We start from the raw sequence: 13,958 nt of genomic DNA, 5'->3' as shown, positions 1-13,958 counted from the left end.
GGCTCGGCTGCTCAAGGCATCGTGTTTTGATCTGGGAGTGCCTCTTATCTGTGATTTATTTGCCTGTCCAGGGTGTACCCGTGACCTTCACCCAAAGAGAGCTGGGATAAGCTTCAGCAGATCCTTGAGACCCTGGTTAGGAATACGGGGGTGTAGATGATGGATGGATGGAGGTTTTGATGATGGAGGTGGAGAGCGCTAACATGCGGCTCCAGAATCTCCCACAGGTTCAGCTGGTTAAGATGTGGTGACTGTGAAGGTCACATCGTCTTCATCCTCATCACAGCAGTCAGTCAGTGACCCTTCATGTGGATCCTGGCAGAGACCCCTAATATCAGGATAAAAAGGTGATCACTCAGAACAACTTCGTACAGAGCTGTGGCAATGTTCTCCTTTACAGTATTCCTCGACTGCATTGTGTTGAATTTACATTATGCTGAGATGAGATAAACTTTATTCATTCCCAAAGGGAAAAATAAAACTGTTCCCACACATGAATCCAAACATAAGTCTTTCACTTTCTGAGAAACAGCTGAACATTTGGGGAACCTTTACTCTCCAAACCTGATTTTTGGATCAGGTTTATCCTGCTGCTGCTGATGAACTACAGTGTTATGCTGTTTTGACTCTAAGTGCATATTAGACATATGAAGCACACAGGAAGGAGGCGGACTGTGAAAACCCTGAGAAATAGTTTCAGAGCCTGGTGCTTTTAAAATAGTTCAACAAACTGTTCACTTACTAAATGTCTCACACATCAGACTGTAAATGAAACACTGCTGCTCATAGGAAATCTCAGTGCAATGCACACTGACTGTGTCTGGCCACTTATATGAGGTGCTAACAGTCCAGAGACGGGTCCCACCTGGTCAGACCAGCAGCCAATCACAGGACTGAAACACAGAGACAGACACTCACATTCACACCTAGGGGGCAATTTAGAGTCACCAACCAACCTGACCCTAATCCTGACCTGCATGTGTTTGGACTGTGGGAGGAGAAAACCCACACAGACACAGGGACAACATGCAGACTCCACACAGAAAGGCCCCGGGTCCACCTGGGTTCAGACCCTAATCCTGACCTGCATGTGTTTGGACTGTGGGAGGAGAAAACCCACACAGACACAGGGACAACATGCAGACTCCACACAGAAAGGCCCCGGGTCCACCTGGGTTCAGACCCTAATCCTGACCTGCATGTGTTTGGACTGTGGGAGGAGAAAACCCACACAGACACAGGGACAACATGCAGACTCCACACAGAAAGGCCCCGGGTCCACCTGGGTTCAGACCCTAATCCTGACCTGCATGTGTTTGGACTGTGGGAGGAGAAAACCCACACAGACACAGGGACAACATGCAGACTCCACACAGAAAGGCCCCGGGTCCACCTGGGTTCAGACCCTAATCCTGACCTGCATGTGTTTGGACTGTGGGAGGAGAAAACCCACACAGACACAGGGACAACATGCAGACTCCACACAGAAAGGCCCCGGGTCCACTCCCCTGAAAGATCTTTTAGGGTTGAAGATGTTAAGCACAATGCTCTCAGTGCAGATATGCACGAGAGGGCTGAGAATTATTACCCCTGCAGGACGTTGGCAAAACAGACCTCGTCATAGACCTTTGGATTCTCAGCTAAATTGATTCCTCCTGCTCGTGTTTGCTGAAATACCAGCAACCTGTTAAAGGCAAGAATTTCACATGTATCACACACAGATGTTGAAAAATTACAGAACCATCACATTCACTTATATCTGGGTATTTCAAAACATAGGAAACACAGACAGCACTTCCACCATGAGGGGGTATAGCTCAGTGGTAGAGCATTTGACTGCATAACAAAAGGTCTCCGGTTCAAATCCAGATACCCCCTGAAACTTATATTCATTCTCCAGAGTCTAAAAAATAACATGCACATAGTAGAAGCTCTCCTGGGTATTCATGTTGAAACCTTTCATCAGGATGTCTGATCTTTATCTTCGGTTGCACCAACCACACGCTGTCTTCCCCTGACATGCAGCTACAACACAAGTTTGTTTACCTAGTTTCTAGTTCCCTGCACTGTGACACTGGCACTCTCTCTGTCTGACCTGTGCAAGCTGCTGCCAGTCAAACACAGGCAGTGACACTGCAACTAAAATGTCAAAAAAGAAGACGACCTTGGTTAAAGGACCACAAATAGATGCAAAGCGACCACAAACAGACCTAAACCGACCACAGAAACACAAAGCTGCTGCAGAGACTGTCCATGAAAACAAAACACCCATCGACACATATAACGTCATGTCACATAGAAACAAGAGGTAGGTCTTTTACCTGTTTTCTCTGCCCTGCTGTGCAGCCTGCTGCAGACCCTCCAGCTGCTGAAACATCCGGTTCTCTTGTGAAGCCGTGGAGCATTTCTGTTTCTGTTTGTACTGAGAAGTGAGACCCTTCTTCTGGAAGCTGAGCTGGTGCCACGTGGTGGCTAACACCTCACAAACACACTTTATGCTGTTTATGCTTTTCATTTGTTGTTTCTCATGTATAATTTAATATTTGAGGTATAGAGATCATGAAAGTGCATTTAGGACAAAACATACGTCTCTAACAAACTCTGAGCTGTTGCATGAAAAGTTTTAGAAGCAAACTTCAGTTTCACAGTTTCCATCCATCCATCCATCATCTATACCTGCTTACTCCTCACACACTCACACTCACTCCTATGGACTCCACAGTTTCCATTTGGTAAATTCCAAGAGTTTGTTCAGAGTTTATTGCATTAAACACAGACTTGTTATCAAATCAGATTGTGTTTCATTTCAGACTTAAAGTAACCGCAGGTCTGTCGGCTGGACCTAATTTAGACAAACATGTCTAAGGTTTTTTACTCAGTGTGGATGCACAGATGTGCAGTCACATTTTAACCTTGGAGCTGGTTAAAAAATTTCAGTATATCGTGACAAAGATGTACAAGAAGTCTGCTAAAAACCCCCAAACCCCAAACCTGAAATCAGAAACAAAGATTACATTTGACATCAGGCACTGTCAGATTATCTCTGAGCACAGAAACGTCCTTAATTAACCCAAAACCTTCTGAATCTTTGATTTGAACATCTCCAGATGGGGGTGGTTCTCCATCTTCTGCGGGAGGCTGCTCACCTTCATGATCACATCATGAGCTTCATCAAACAGCTTCTCGCCGAGCGCCTTCTTCACCCGTTCTCTCCAGGCGATCAGCCTCGGCCGGCCTTCAAACACATCCAGGCCAGATCCAACAGGCTGCAAAGAAACACAGCCTGAATACACTGCTTGGAGGAGCTTTAATTCAGCTGCAAACAGGACAGAGAATCTTTGCAGGTAGCAGATAGCAGGGAGTTAAAATAGTTCAGTCAGCAGGTGAGGAAGGGGTGAATAACAGTTTCTGGGGTGCTGCCTCATCTTGAAAATGAAAAGGTGCAGAATAAAGAACTCATGTGTTCATCTAAGCTGAGGCTGCTTTGAATAAATGTTTTAGTTCTGACATGTACTGTTTTCTGTTTCTGTGACCTGATGTTATCTTGAATACAACTATGTCACGCTATTAATAACTTCTTTAAAAACTAAAAATCCAAAATAAAACTTACCCCAGTCTTATCACTTAATCTGTAAAGTGGGGCAGACTCCAAATATACTGCAGCCTACATTTCCCACAATGCAACACAAACTCTGGCATACCCTCCAGAGCCTCAGAACACATGATATAACTATTCACAGGCTGAGTGGAATCTCTGTGACCAGTAAAATTAGAAGTTATGGCTCCACATCACATTTCTAGTAGTTTTACCTGCATTATCTCAACTATAGCCACCAGGTCAGCCAGAGAGATGTTGTTACCAATGATGAACGGTTTGTTCTGCAGGAACTTCTCCTCCAGCAGGTGGAGTGACTGCTTCAGATCCTCGACAGCAGCGTCCACCTTCTCCTTCAGGGGCTCAGAGCCCATGATGAAAGGATACAGGGTCTGCTCAGACACACACACAGGTCAGGGAGCACAGTCACTTTTTGGCACACACCATCAGAAGCATTTTGAACATGGTAAACCATCAGCATGTTAGAATGCTAGGACTCATACCCTGAGCAGGAAGATTTTTGACCCGTGCGCTCTGAGGTTCAGGTGCTGCCAGGACAGGTATTCATTAACCAGAGCTCTGTGCTGCGGGTCAGCTGGATACCAGTGATCTGGCACGATGGATGAGTGTTTCTGCACCAGGTACTGCAGGATCGCAATGCTGCAACAGAAAATAAGAGGAACTAATGACTGTTCTAACCACAGTAGATGACAGAGAATCTGTGACTGGAGAGAATTCCCAAAAACTCCCAAGTTGAAAAATCCTACAACACCCAGGATGCATTGCACCTGGTGCATCCCAATGTCACATCCATTGGAGTTCTGTTTAACACCAACTTAAAAAGAGCTCCGCAGATTTTTCTTCAGTGGCTTCCATCACAACTCATGTTCTCATGTCTAATGCAGCTGCACCACACGAATATGTAGCATCAACCTTCAAAACACTTTGTCAATATTAGTTAATTCTGAGCACAATCCACTGTTGTACCTTTCTGTCAGAATGAATCTTCCATCCTTCATGACAGGAATCTTCCTAATTATGCTGATTTTCCGAAACTCCTCGGTGAACTGTTGCCCTGAGACAAACACACACACACCAGAATCACAGCTGTGCTCACAGGAAGCAGAGGTGTTTACTGTCTCCATGTGATAATCTTCCTCCACCCACTGTTTGCTTACAAAACCAGTCCACTTAACTTTACTCCTCACCTCACAGGGTGAAGCTGTCAGCTTTCAGGGTGCATGTGAAAACTGAATCAACTGCCTAGAAAAGATTTTTTTATGTTTGTGCTTCTAGAGCAAGTTCAGCTCCTGCAAAATGTGTTCACAGGGCTATAAACTGAAACTTGAAAAAACTGGCTGAAGCATATGGAACCAGTCTAACATGTTCAGGTCATTGAACTCTGAACACATCAGACAACGCATTTCATAAACCTCTATGTGAACTGCTGTTTGAAGGCAGAATGTGAGCAGCTAAAAGCCTAAAACCTTCATAAAACCTAATAAACTATGCACCAATCAGCTCTGCATGAATTCAACTAGTCTCTTCCCTGACCATGTGTCAGTCGGTGGTGTGGGATTTACCTGAAAGCAGGTCAACAAGCTTAAACTCAAAGGGAATCCCGACCACTTTGGCAAACAGGAAGACGGAGCGGCAGGGTGGAGACAGCAGGTCGAGATAGAGCTCCATGGTCTCAGAGTGTGAGGGCTGCAGATGTTGTTTCCACTGTGTTCCCTCTGTTCTCAGTGCTGCAGAGTCTGTTCTCTGTCTGCCCAGAGCTCCACCCCTCCACACTGAGGCTCACGGGTTTTATCTGGAGACCTTTGGACGCGGCTCGGCTGCAGGTTTTATTTGGAGACTGCAGTTTAAACTAAGCAAGAGGTAGTGCTAGAACAATCTGTGCTTTGGCCCAAAATTGTGTAAACACAGCTGACTATCATGGTTTCATCTACCTAAATCAAGTCTGTGATTTAGTGTCCTCCTTATGAGTTGACAGGAGCGGGATTTGACTTACACAGGGTCTCTACAGGTGTAAACAAGTTCAATTTAAGACTTTTAAGGCTTTTAAGGCCACTTTAAATGGAAAGACCAAAACTATGACAGAAATACAGGCTACCAAAAGTAAGATACACCAAGTAAACACACTGACATCAGTTCAAAATGAACCGTAAGGTAGGAGTTTAACAACATTGTCCAAATGTGTTTAAGGTGAAAGGAAAACACAAAAATTCTCAGAAACTAAATTATCCACTGAAAATAACCTACCTAAAAATATTATAATAACAAATATTATAATTTATTACATCAGTTCTACTGAAACTACAGTTCTAAATAAAATAAATCTATATCTAGGGCAGTTTCACAATTTCTAAGTGTATATTAAGACATTTTAAGACTGGAGAAGAACCTGCAGATACTCATGAGCTTGTGTGTAAAGAACATTACACTACATATCGTAAACAACGTGAAATATTCTAATAGTTACTTGCAATGTGTAAAGCGGTGAGAACAGAACCAGAATCAATCTAACTAAAATCTTTATTTTGAAACAGGGCGGTGCGATGGAAACCAGTCACTTTTCTCACTGTTGCCTGGTTCAGCAGTTTGCAAAGGTGGAGGCTGTTGCCTCTGAATCAACCCGCTGAGTTTCCTGACAGAAGGACACAAATATTAAATTCTAAAACAACTACCTTTATAAAAAAATAAAACTAATTAGAATGTTTTTATAAGCTCCAGCAGATCCCTGTGACCCTAAAATAGGAATAAGCAGGTATAGATAATGGATGGATGGATAGATAGTTTTTAAATATTGATTTTTTTTGTGTGTTTTAGGCCTTAAATGTCAAAATAAAACTACATTTGAAACCTGAGTCCTACTTTAAGGCATTAAGATGTTGAATTGCTTCTACTGGATTAGATTAGAATAGATCAAATCAAATCAGATTACATTACATTACATTAGATCAAATCAGATTAGATTAGATTACATTAGATCAAATCAGATTACATTAGATCAGATCAGATCAGATCAGATCAGATCACATTAGATCAGATTAGATAACACTTTACGGATCCCCAGGGAGGGAAATTCAGTCGTTTTTACACAAACTCTGGACTGTGCCCACAGAATCGGGCCTGGACTGTTTCTAGAGTCGCTTTTTCACACATGTAGCACACATGTGGGGAGATACCCCGGGTCAGATGTGTTCTCACATACTTGCTTTATGCGAGCAGTGGTGCCTAGATAGAAGTGGCCACTAATTAACAGGTTTTGAACTAGGGAACTGGTAGGGTAAAGTCAGCTAAAAGGCTGAGTCAGGGTGTTAATGCATGTCTGAAAAGGGCTTATGACTCCATCAGATATTTAGTCTTGCTGCATTATTAATTTGAGATCGATCAGATGCGTCCTGATTATATTGTATGAGTGACAAGAATCTAAAGTGCCTGTAACATTTGCCCAGTGCTTAATATGAGGTGATAAAATATTACTGAAAGCAGGGGCAGAGAACAACTTAATTTCCTGTGTTTCAAACCTAATTTAAACAGGCATCCACTGCCGTTCGAATACTTTAGTGAGACTAGTTAACAGCTCATCCGGTTCAGGACTCTAATCCAGCTGCAGCATGCTCTGGGTTTTTCCAAACAGGCAAATGAGCTGCCAGGAGTGTTCACAGTATTGTCACAGATCATGACAGACACAGTCCAGTGGAGAGTGATTCCAGTACCTGGCTGGTTGGGGGTCGGTAGTCTTTGGTTACCTCGAATGCTTTTCCCAGTGGAGTCACCGAGGCCCCAGACTGTTCCCTGGGGGCACAGCTCTCCACGATCTCCAGCAGCCTCTGTATCTTCCACTCACACACCTTCAGCGAGTCCTGCAGAGGACAGAGAACGGCAAAGCTTCAGTGATCCAAAACAATCTCATTGGCTGAGACAGGTTAGTGGGCAGAGCAACAGACTCCCAGTTTTACTAGAATTGTTGAGATGCTGCGACAGGATCTGAAGCAGCTGGCCTGATGCTCCTGGACAACACTTTTTACCGTCAGGATGTGTCTGAAAATGATGGCTGCCTCCTGCTTGACATTTTCCAGCTTCCTCCTCTTGCTCCTCTCCTTCTGTAGCTCGGCCTCCAGCTGACCTGCCTCATTTGTTTTTTGACAGCACTCGTCTGACACTGAGACCAGGTGCTGTCTGAAAAGACAACAAGAGACACAACCATTGTGTTTCAGGTGCATCCTGCAACCTTTACAATAAGCAAAAGCAATATTTCACAGCTACATGTAACTATATGCTTTAACAGAATCAGGCAGCTTTATATGGGCATATGTTAAATACACTGTTAAAACAGCAATTTATATTTGATGGTGTGAATAATAGTTACAAGTCACAAAAAATGTTGAGGTCTGAAAACACAACAGATCCCATCAGACAAAAGTAACTTGACTGTCTACTTCAATGAATTAAGGCAGTGGAGTCGACCATGAACAGTAAAGAACAGGATCATAACAGGTTTATAGTTCTACCTCAAAAACTCTGTCATAGCCAGTGTGTGCTGCTGGAGGATGCAACAGTCCGTCAGATCCAACATCAGCTGCTGGCACACCTTTTGCAGCTTCTTCACCTCCTGAAGAAGAGAAGATGCTGATTGATTTTTTTCAGCCCTCCATGGTGATGAAAAACACCACATTCCCCACTCAATCTGGTCATAAAGTTTGCAGGATTTGGGCTCTTAATTAAGACCACATTCTCATCCAAAAACTGTATGATAACCAAAACAACCACAGCACAGCGGTTGTTGACTGTAGTTCAAATCCCACTGCCCCCTAAGCCAGAATCATTTAATATCAGACAAATAACTGTCCCCTTACATTCTTGTGGATGATGCTCTTCTCCCAGGACTTGTAGAGAGCTATATCTAAGTTCTTCCTCTGAAGGCTAAGATCTCTGATACTGTCTTGCAGCGTGTTTATCTCCTTCTTCAGGGCTGTGCTCTTGCCTTGCAGGAACTGGATTTCCTCTAAACGCTTGCTGTGCTGAGCACTCGCCTTCTTGTGGATGCTTGAGACCTCTGGCATGATGCAGCTGTCCACTGTGTGCAGTGTATACTCAGCCAACCTTTTGTTGGAGGACAAGGGATGGGTTTGGGTAAACAATAAACAACATTTAGATGCAACAGTTAAACAAAAAGTCAGATTAGACTTGCAGATGTAATGGTAGTCATCAGTTCAACTGTGTCCTAAGTCTTACTTTGCCTTCTTCGACTCTATTTCTATTTTCAGGCTCTGAATGGTAGCTTCATGTTCCTCCTTCTGACTAACCATCAGCTTCCCCAGTAACTGTGTGTCAGATAACTCCTGCACCTGCATCATCTCCTCCTTCAGCGCCTCAATCTCTGCCGCTAAAGTAAGAAGTGGAGAATAAAAGCTAATTTTCCACAGTATGATTACAAGACCACCTCCCCACACAACTTTCTAACATTAGGTTGGAGAGCTGCATTCAGAGTAAATCACTGTTTCTGTTCTCTTTTAAGAAGATATCAGAAATCAGAAGGAAAGAAGGATTTCATGATAGCATGATAGTTTTGAATTGATTCAACAAAATACCATGACATATACATCTATGTATATGGAGACTTTCTAAAACATTTTTGACATATGTTGTGACTGCCTCACCCTGCATCCTGGACTTTGAGTTATGCTTGTCAACCTGCTCTTGCAACATCTCTATCTCCTGGCTGCACTGCAGCTCCAGTGCCATCCTGTCCTCTTTGGCAGCCTGCTGCTGTCTCTTCAGCTGCTGAAGCAGCTCATTCACCTTCCTCTCCTGCGTAGCTATGTAGCACGTCAGGTGCCGAGCGATGTCTTTCGTCTCCTGCTCCAGTGCATTGTACTGAGAAGTCAGAGTCTTGCTCAGTTTCTTCATCTTATCACATCTAAGCCAACAGCTGCAGGATGAAGAGCGACACGTGGCTCAGGAATTTTATATATGAATAAACTTAGGTTAAAATGAAACACCGACTACACTAAATCCTGTATCAGACAAATGTCTCTACTATCTATCTACCTCTCTCTATATCCACTAACCTAGATATGTGTGGCAGTAGCTTGTCCAACAGAACCTTCACTGGTTCCAGCATTTTTTTTTATCACATATGACTAGTTACATAAATAAAACAGAACCTTAAATGCATCGCTTTAGCTCTATAATCAGTATTTTACTCTATTTTCTGATTTTAAAGACAAAAACAATCAAGAAAACATATTAAAGGACCATTAAAATAGCTAATTAGCTGCAATGGAAGAACAGGGCACTTCACATAGTTATTGCATATTATTGTACTTGCTTTTTCATTTTAATATATTTAATTATTAATTATTCTTATTGAAGACATTAGCTGGCTAATGCAAACATACGCTACTTCCATCTCGGGTAGTCCACGCTGAGAGTAGTTAGATGCTTCCTATACCTGCAATAAATGAATCTTTTACTACAGTAGCTCTTGAATCATCTGTAGGACCTCAGTTATGTTTAGACTGCTTCTCTCCTATAGATCTCTCTGAATTTACATCAGTAGTTGCTTCATCAAAATCATCAACGTGTCTCTTGGACCCCATCCCGACTAGACTGCTTAAAGGCACCCTGCCATTAATGAACTCATCTTTATTGGACTTGGTAAATTTATCTCTAGTATCAGGCTACGTACCACAGGCCTTTAAGACTGCAGTAATCAAACCTTTACTCAAAAAGCCTAGTCTTGATCCAGGTGTCTTGGCTAATTATAGACCAATTTCCAACCTGCCATTTATTTCTAAAATCCTAGAAAAAGCTGTTGCTAAGCAGCTATCAGACCACTTACACAGGAATGAACTATTTGAAGATTTCCAATCAGGATTTAGAGCACATCATAGTACAGAAACAGCACTGTTGAAAGTTACCAACGAGCTTCTCTTCGCCTCAGATAATGGACTTGTTTCGATACTTGTCCTCCTAGACCTTAGTGCAGCATTCGACACCATTGACCACAACATCTTATTACAGAGACTGGAGCATGAGATTGGTATCAGAGGAACAGCGTTAAAGTGGTTCCAATCCTATTTATCGGACAGATTCCAGTTTGTTCATGTCCATGATGAACCTTCCACACGAACAAAAGTTAGTTATGGAGTTCCACAAGGTTCTGTGCTAGGACCGATTCTGTTCACCCTGTACATGCTTCCTTTAGGATATATCATTAGGAAGCACTCTATTAATTACCACTGCTATGCGGATGACACTCAGTTATATCTATCTATTAAACCTGTTAACACAAACCAGTTAACCAGACTTCAAGCCTGTCTAACTGACATAAAGGCTTGGATGACCAGTAACTTTTTACTTTTAAACTCGGAGAAAACAGAAGTCATTATATTTGGGCCTAAAAATCTCAGAAATAACTTTTCTAAAATTATAGCTACTCTAGATGGCATAGCCCTGGCCTCCAGCACTACTGTAAAAACCCTTGGAGTTATTTTTGACCAGGACATGTCCTTTAACTCACACATAAAACAAATCTCTAGAACTGCATTCTTTCACCTGTGCAACATTTCCAAAATTAGGAACATCCTGTCTCAAAATGATGCAGAAAAACTAGTCCATGCGTTTGTTTCCTCAAGGCTAGATTACTGTAACTCATTACTATCTGGATGTCCTAATATCTTAATAAAAAGCCTCCAATTAATCCAGAATGCCGCAGCCAGAGTCCTGACAGGAACTAGCAAGAGAGATCATATTTCTCCTATATTGGCTTCTCTTCATTGGCTCCCTGTAAAATATAGAATAGAATTTAAAATCCTTCTTCTCACATACAAATCCCTTCATAATCAAGCTCCTTCATACCTTAAAGACCTCATAGTACCATATTATCCCAATAGACCACTTCGCTCTCAGAGTGCAGGCCTACTTGTGGTTCCCAGAGTTCTCAAAAGCAGAATGGGAGGCAGAGCCTTTAGCTATCAAGCTCCTCTCCTGTGGAACCAGCTCTCAGCCTGGGTTCAGGAGGCAGACACTCTCTGTACTTTTAAGGCTAGACTTAAAACCTTCCTCTTTGACAAAGCGTATAGTTAGGGCTGGCTTCAGGCAACCCTGAACCATCCCTTAGTTAGTTATGCTGCTATAGGCCTAGACTGCCCGAGGACCATCGGTGCACTGAGCTCCCCTACCCTAACCCCCCCCCCCCCCCCCCCCCCCCCTTCTCTCCCACCTCATGTATATTCCACCATTGAATGTTACTAACCTTGTGCTCTCTCTCTCCCCTAGTTTGTGCTCTCTCCCTCCCTCTCTCTCTCTCTCTCTCTCTCTGTACCTTCTGCAGGTGTCCCTGGTCCTGGAGCTGTTTATCGCTGATGTGCAGTTACTGGTCCCACCAACTTGCAGTGTCTATTTGTTGTTTATTGTTGCTGTTCTTTTCTCTCTGCTCTATCCACTCACCCCAACCGGTCGAGGCAGATGGCCGCCCAAACTGAGCCCGGTTCTGCTGGAGGTTTTTTTCTTCCGTTAAAGGGAGTTTTTTCCTCTCCACTGTCGCCAAGTGCTTGCTCATAAGGGAATTGTTGGGTTTTTAGTTTTAGTTTTTGTAAAGTGCCTTGAGATGATTTGTATTGTGATTTGGCGCTATACAAATAAAATTGAATTGAATTGAATTGAATTTTAATCCACAAAATATTTGGCATTATTTTACAACCAAAAAAAAATTACGTTTAAAAAAATGTAGCTAACTAGCATGGTGGCACTAATGTTAGCATTAGCACAAAGCTAGCATAATTTTAGCTAAAGTTGGCTAACCTAACGTTAGCTACTGCCCACAAATAGCGTTAAAGCAATTTTAAAGTTATTAGTTAGATTAAGTTTGAGTATTTGAGTGTATATATTTAGCCCGAAAGACAAAACTAATTGTATATCTACATTTATATATAATTTGGTGCACAGGTGCACAGCTAGCACGGCTAGCACAAGCTAGCTAACCTCTCCAGCTGCTCGTCCAGATATCGAATCTGCGTCAAATACAGCGACTTCTCCTGGTCCACAGAATCAGTTGAGTCCACCATAGCTGTGTATTTGTCTCTGGCCTGTATATTTTTATGTTTATGTTGTTTCAGGACGTTTTTAAAGACAAATCTAGTTCAATCTAAATAAATCTAACGCTAACGCTAGTTACATTTGACCAGAAACTAACAACTGTTGCTAGGGAATGGTACATTCAGGGACCTCTTGTAAAGTTCTAAACTTGGCAGCATCAAAACTACATAACACTATATAATATAATTACATAATTAGTGAGTTTTAAAAGACAAATCTAATGTTTAAATAAATAAAATATACATATATATTCTACATTACAAAAAAAACAAATAAATAAATTATAAATCAATCTTTTTTATTTGATTTCTGATAGAATATTTATATTTTGCTCATATACATTTTTGTCACTTTATTATAATACAATGTTTATTATTAGATTTATTTTTACTGACAGTGACATATTCTGATGAACCAATCTTACAGCCGTCTACCACTGAAAAGCACCAAGAAATGACTTAGAGCTGCAAAAATGTCAATCAGAAAAACATGTATGCTAAAGTTTCAGTTCAGACATGTAGGATATGCAGTTGTGCAGGGCAGTGGTTGAATCTGCAGCTTATTCACATTGTGACTAAAATCCTGTCCATAGTGTTTAGTGGGAGAAGCAGCATTGTTGGATGATACTGGTGTAGGTCTTTAGAAGATTTAGATGTTGATGCTGACATGGAATAAAGGAATTCCATTGGATAGTGACACGAGACATGTATTAACTTACTGTATGAATCTAAGTCAATGCAGTATCATCCCAATGTCAGAAACTCTTATATGTATGTTAAAGTGAAGGTTCCCTGTTGTTGCAGTTCTTCGTCATCGCCAACAGAGGTCAGTAAATGCCTTGGGTTCCTCCATACATCAGTCACCAGACACTAACCTTCTCTGTGCAGTGGAAGTCCTACCTGGTGATGGTATCTTCTGTTGTCCAGCGCAGAGAAGACACAGAGGTGTTTATGAGACTCGCTCACCTCCATCTGGAACGCAGCCGACTGGAGCTGCAAGAAAACAACGGCAGTGAAAAAAGAAAGAGGTCACCTGGGTCAAATAATCAGGGCGACTGAGTGAACCATTCTGTGAAAGAGCTGCAGGAAATTCTGTGCAGAGGTGCAAATAAGGCGCTATAAGCTGTAGTTAATTAAATTTATTGATTACAACAGTGCCATGACATATAATTATCCCCAGACTCTGAGTGAATCAAATGACTGCACCAAAAATCCAACAAGTAGTGTACTCTATTAAAAGATTTAAAAAGCTA

The 13,958-nt window shown here is 42.1% G+C and overlaps 2 protein-coding genes and 1 non-coding gene across 4 annotated transcripts; 1 reads left to right on the top strand and 2 right to left on the bottom strand.

The window, feature by feature from the left end:
* Positions 1-323: 323 nt before the first annotated feature.
* Positions 324-5,416, bottom strand: LOC113139087 (glutathione S-transferase theta-1-like). 2 transcript variants are annotated; one of them, XM_026322053.1, is made up of 6 exons: positions 5,179-5,416; positions 4,583-4,670; positions 4,099-4,255; positions 3,811-3,987; positions 3,147-3,266; positions 324-893 (listed from the first exon to the last, which is right to left on the bottom strand). In XM_026322053.1, exons 1-6 carry the CDS (start codon positions 5,282-5,284, stop codon positions 870-872), a joined length of 672 nt encoding a protein of 223 aa, XP_026177838.1. In that variant the 5' UTR covers positions 5,285-5,416; the 3' UTR covers positions 324-869. The 2 variants fall into 2 exon arrangements, with proteins under 2 accessions (XP_026177838.1, XP_026177836.1); XM_026322051.1 differs by lacking the exon at positions 324-893 and having other exon boundaries at positions 2,734-3,266; positions 5,179-5,414.
* trnac-gca (transfer RNA cysteine (anticodon GCA)) lies at positions 1,807-1,878 on the top strand. Its single transcript has one exon. It is a non-coding gene; the product is annotated as a tRNA-Cys (tRNA).
* Positions 5,417-7,235: 1,819 nt separating the features above from the next.
* On the bottom strand, positions 7,236-13,713 carry cfap157 (cilia and flagella associated protein 157). Its single transcript, XM_033325362.1, has 7 exons — positions 13,606-13,713; positions 9,265-9,536; positions 8,840-8,990; positions 8,461-8,707; positions 8,116-8,216; positions 7,633-7,783; positions 7,236-7,467 (listed from the first exon to the last, which is right to left on the bottom strand). The coding sequence occupies exons 2-7, from the start codon at positions 9,512-9,514 to the stop codon at positions 7,282-7,284; spliced, it is 1,086 nt and encodes a 361-aa protein (XP_033181253.1). The 5' UTR covers positions 9,515-9,536; positions 13,606-13,713; the 3' UTR covers positions 7,236-7,281.
* Between the last annotated feature and the right edge of the window lie 245 nt (positions 13,714-13,958).

The sequence above is a fragment of the Mastacembelus armatus genome, chromosome 9, assembly GCF_900324485.2.
Source record: "Mastacembelus armatus chromosome 9, fMasArm1.2, whole genome shotgun sequence".
Lineage (NCBI taxonomy): Eukaryota > Metazoa > Chordata > Actinopteri > Synbranchiformes > Mastacembelidae > Mastacembelus > Mastacembelus armatus.
This window is presented reverse-complemented; position numbering and strand designations above follow the sequence as displayed.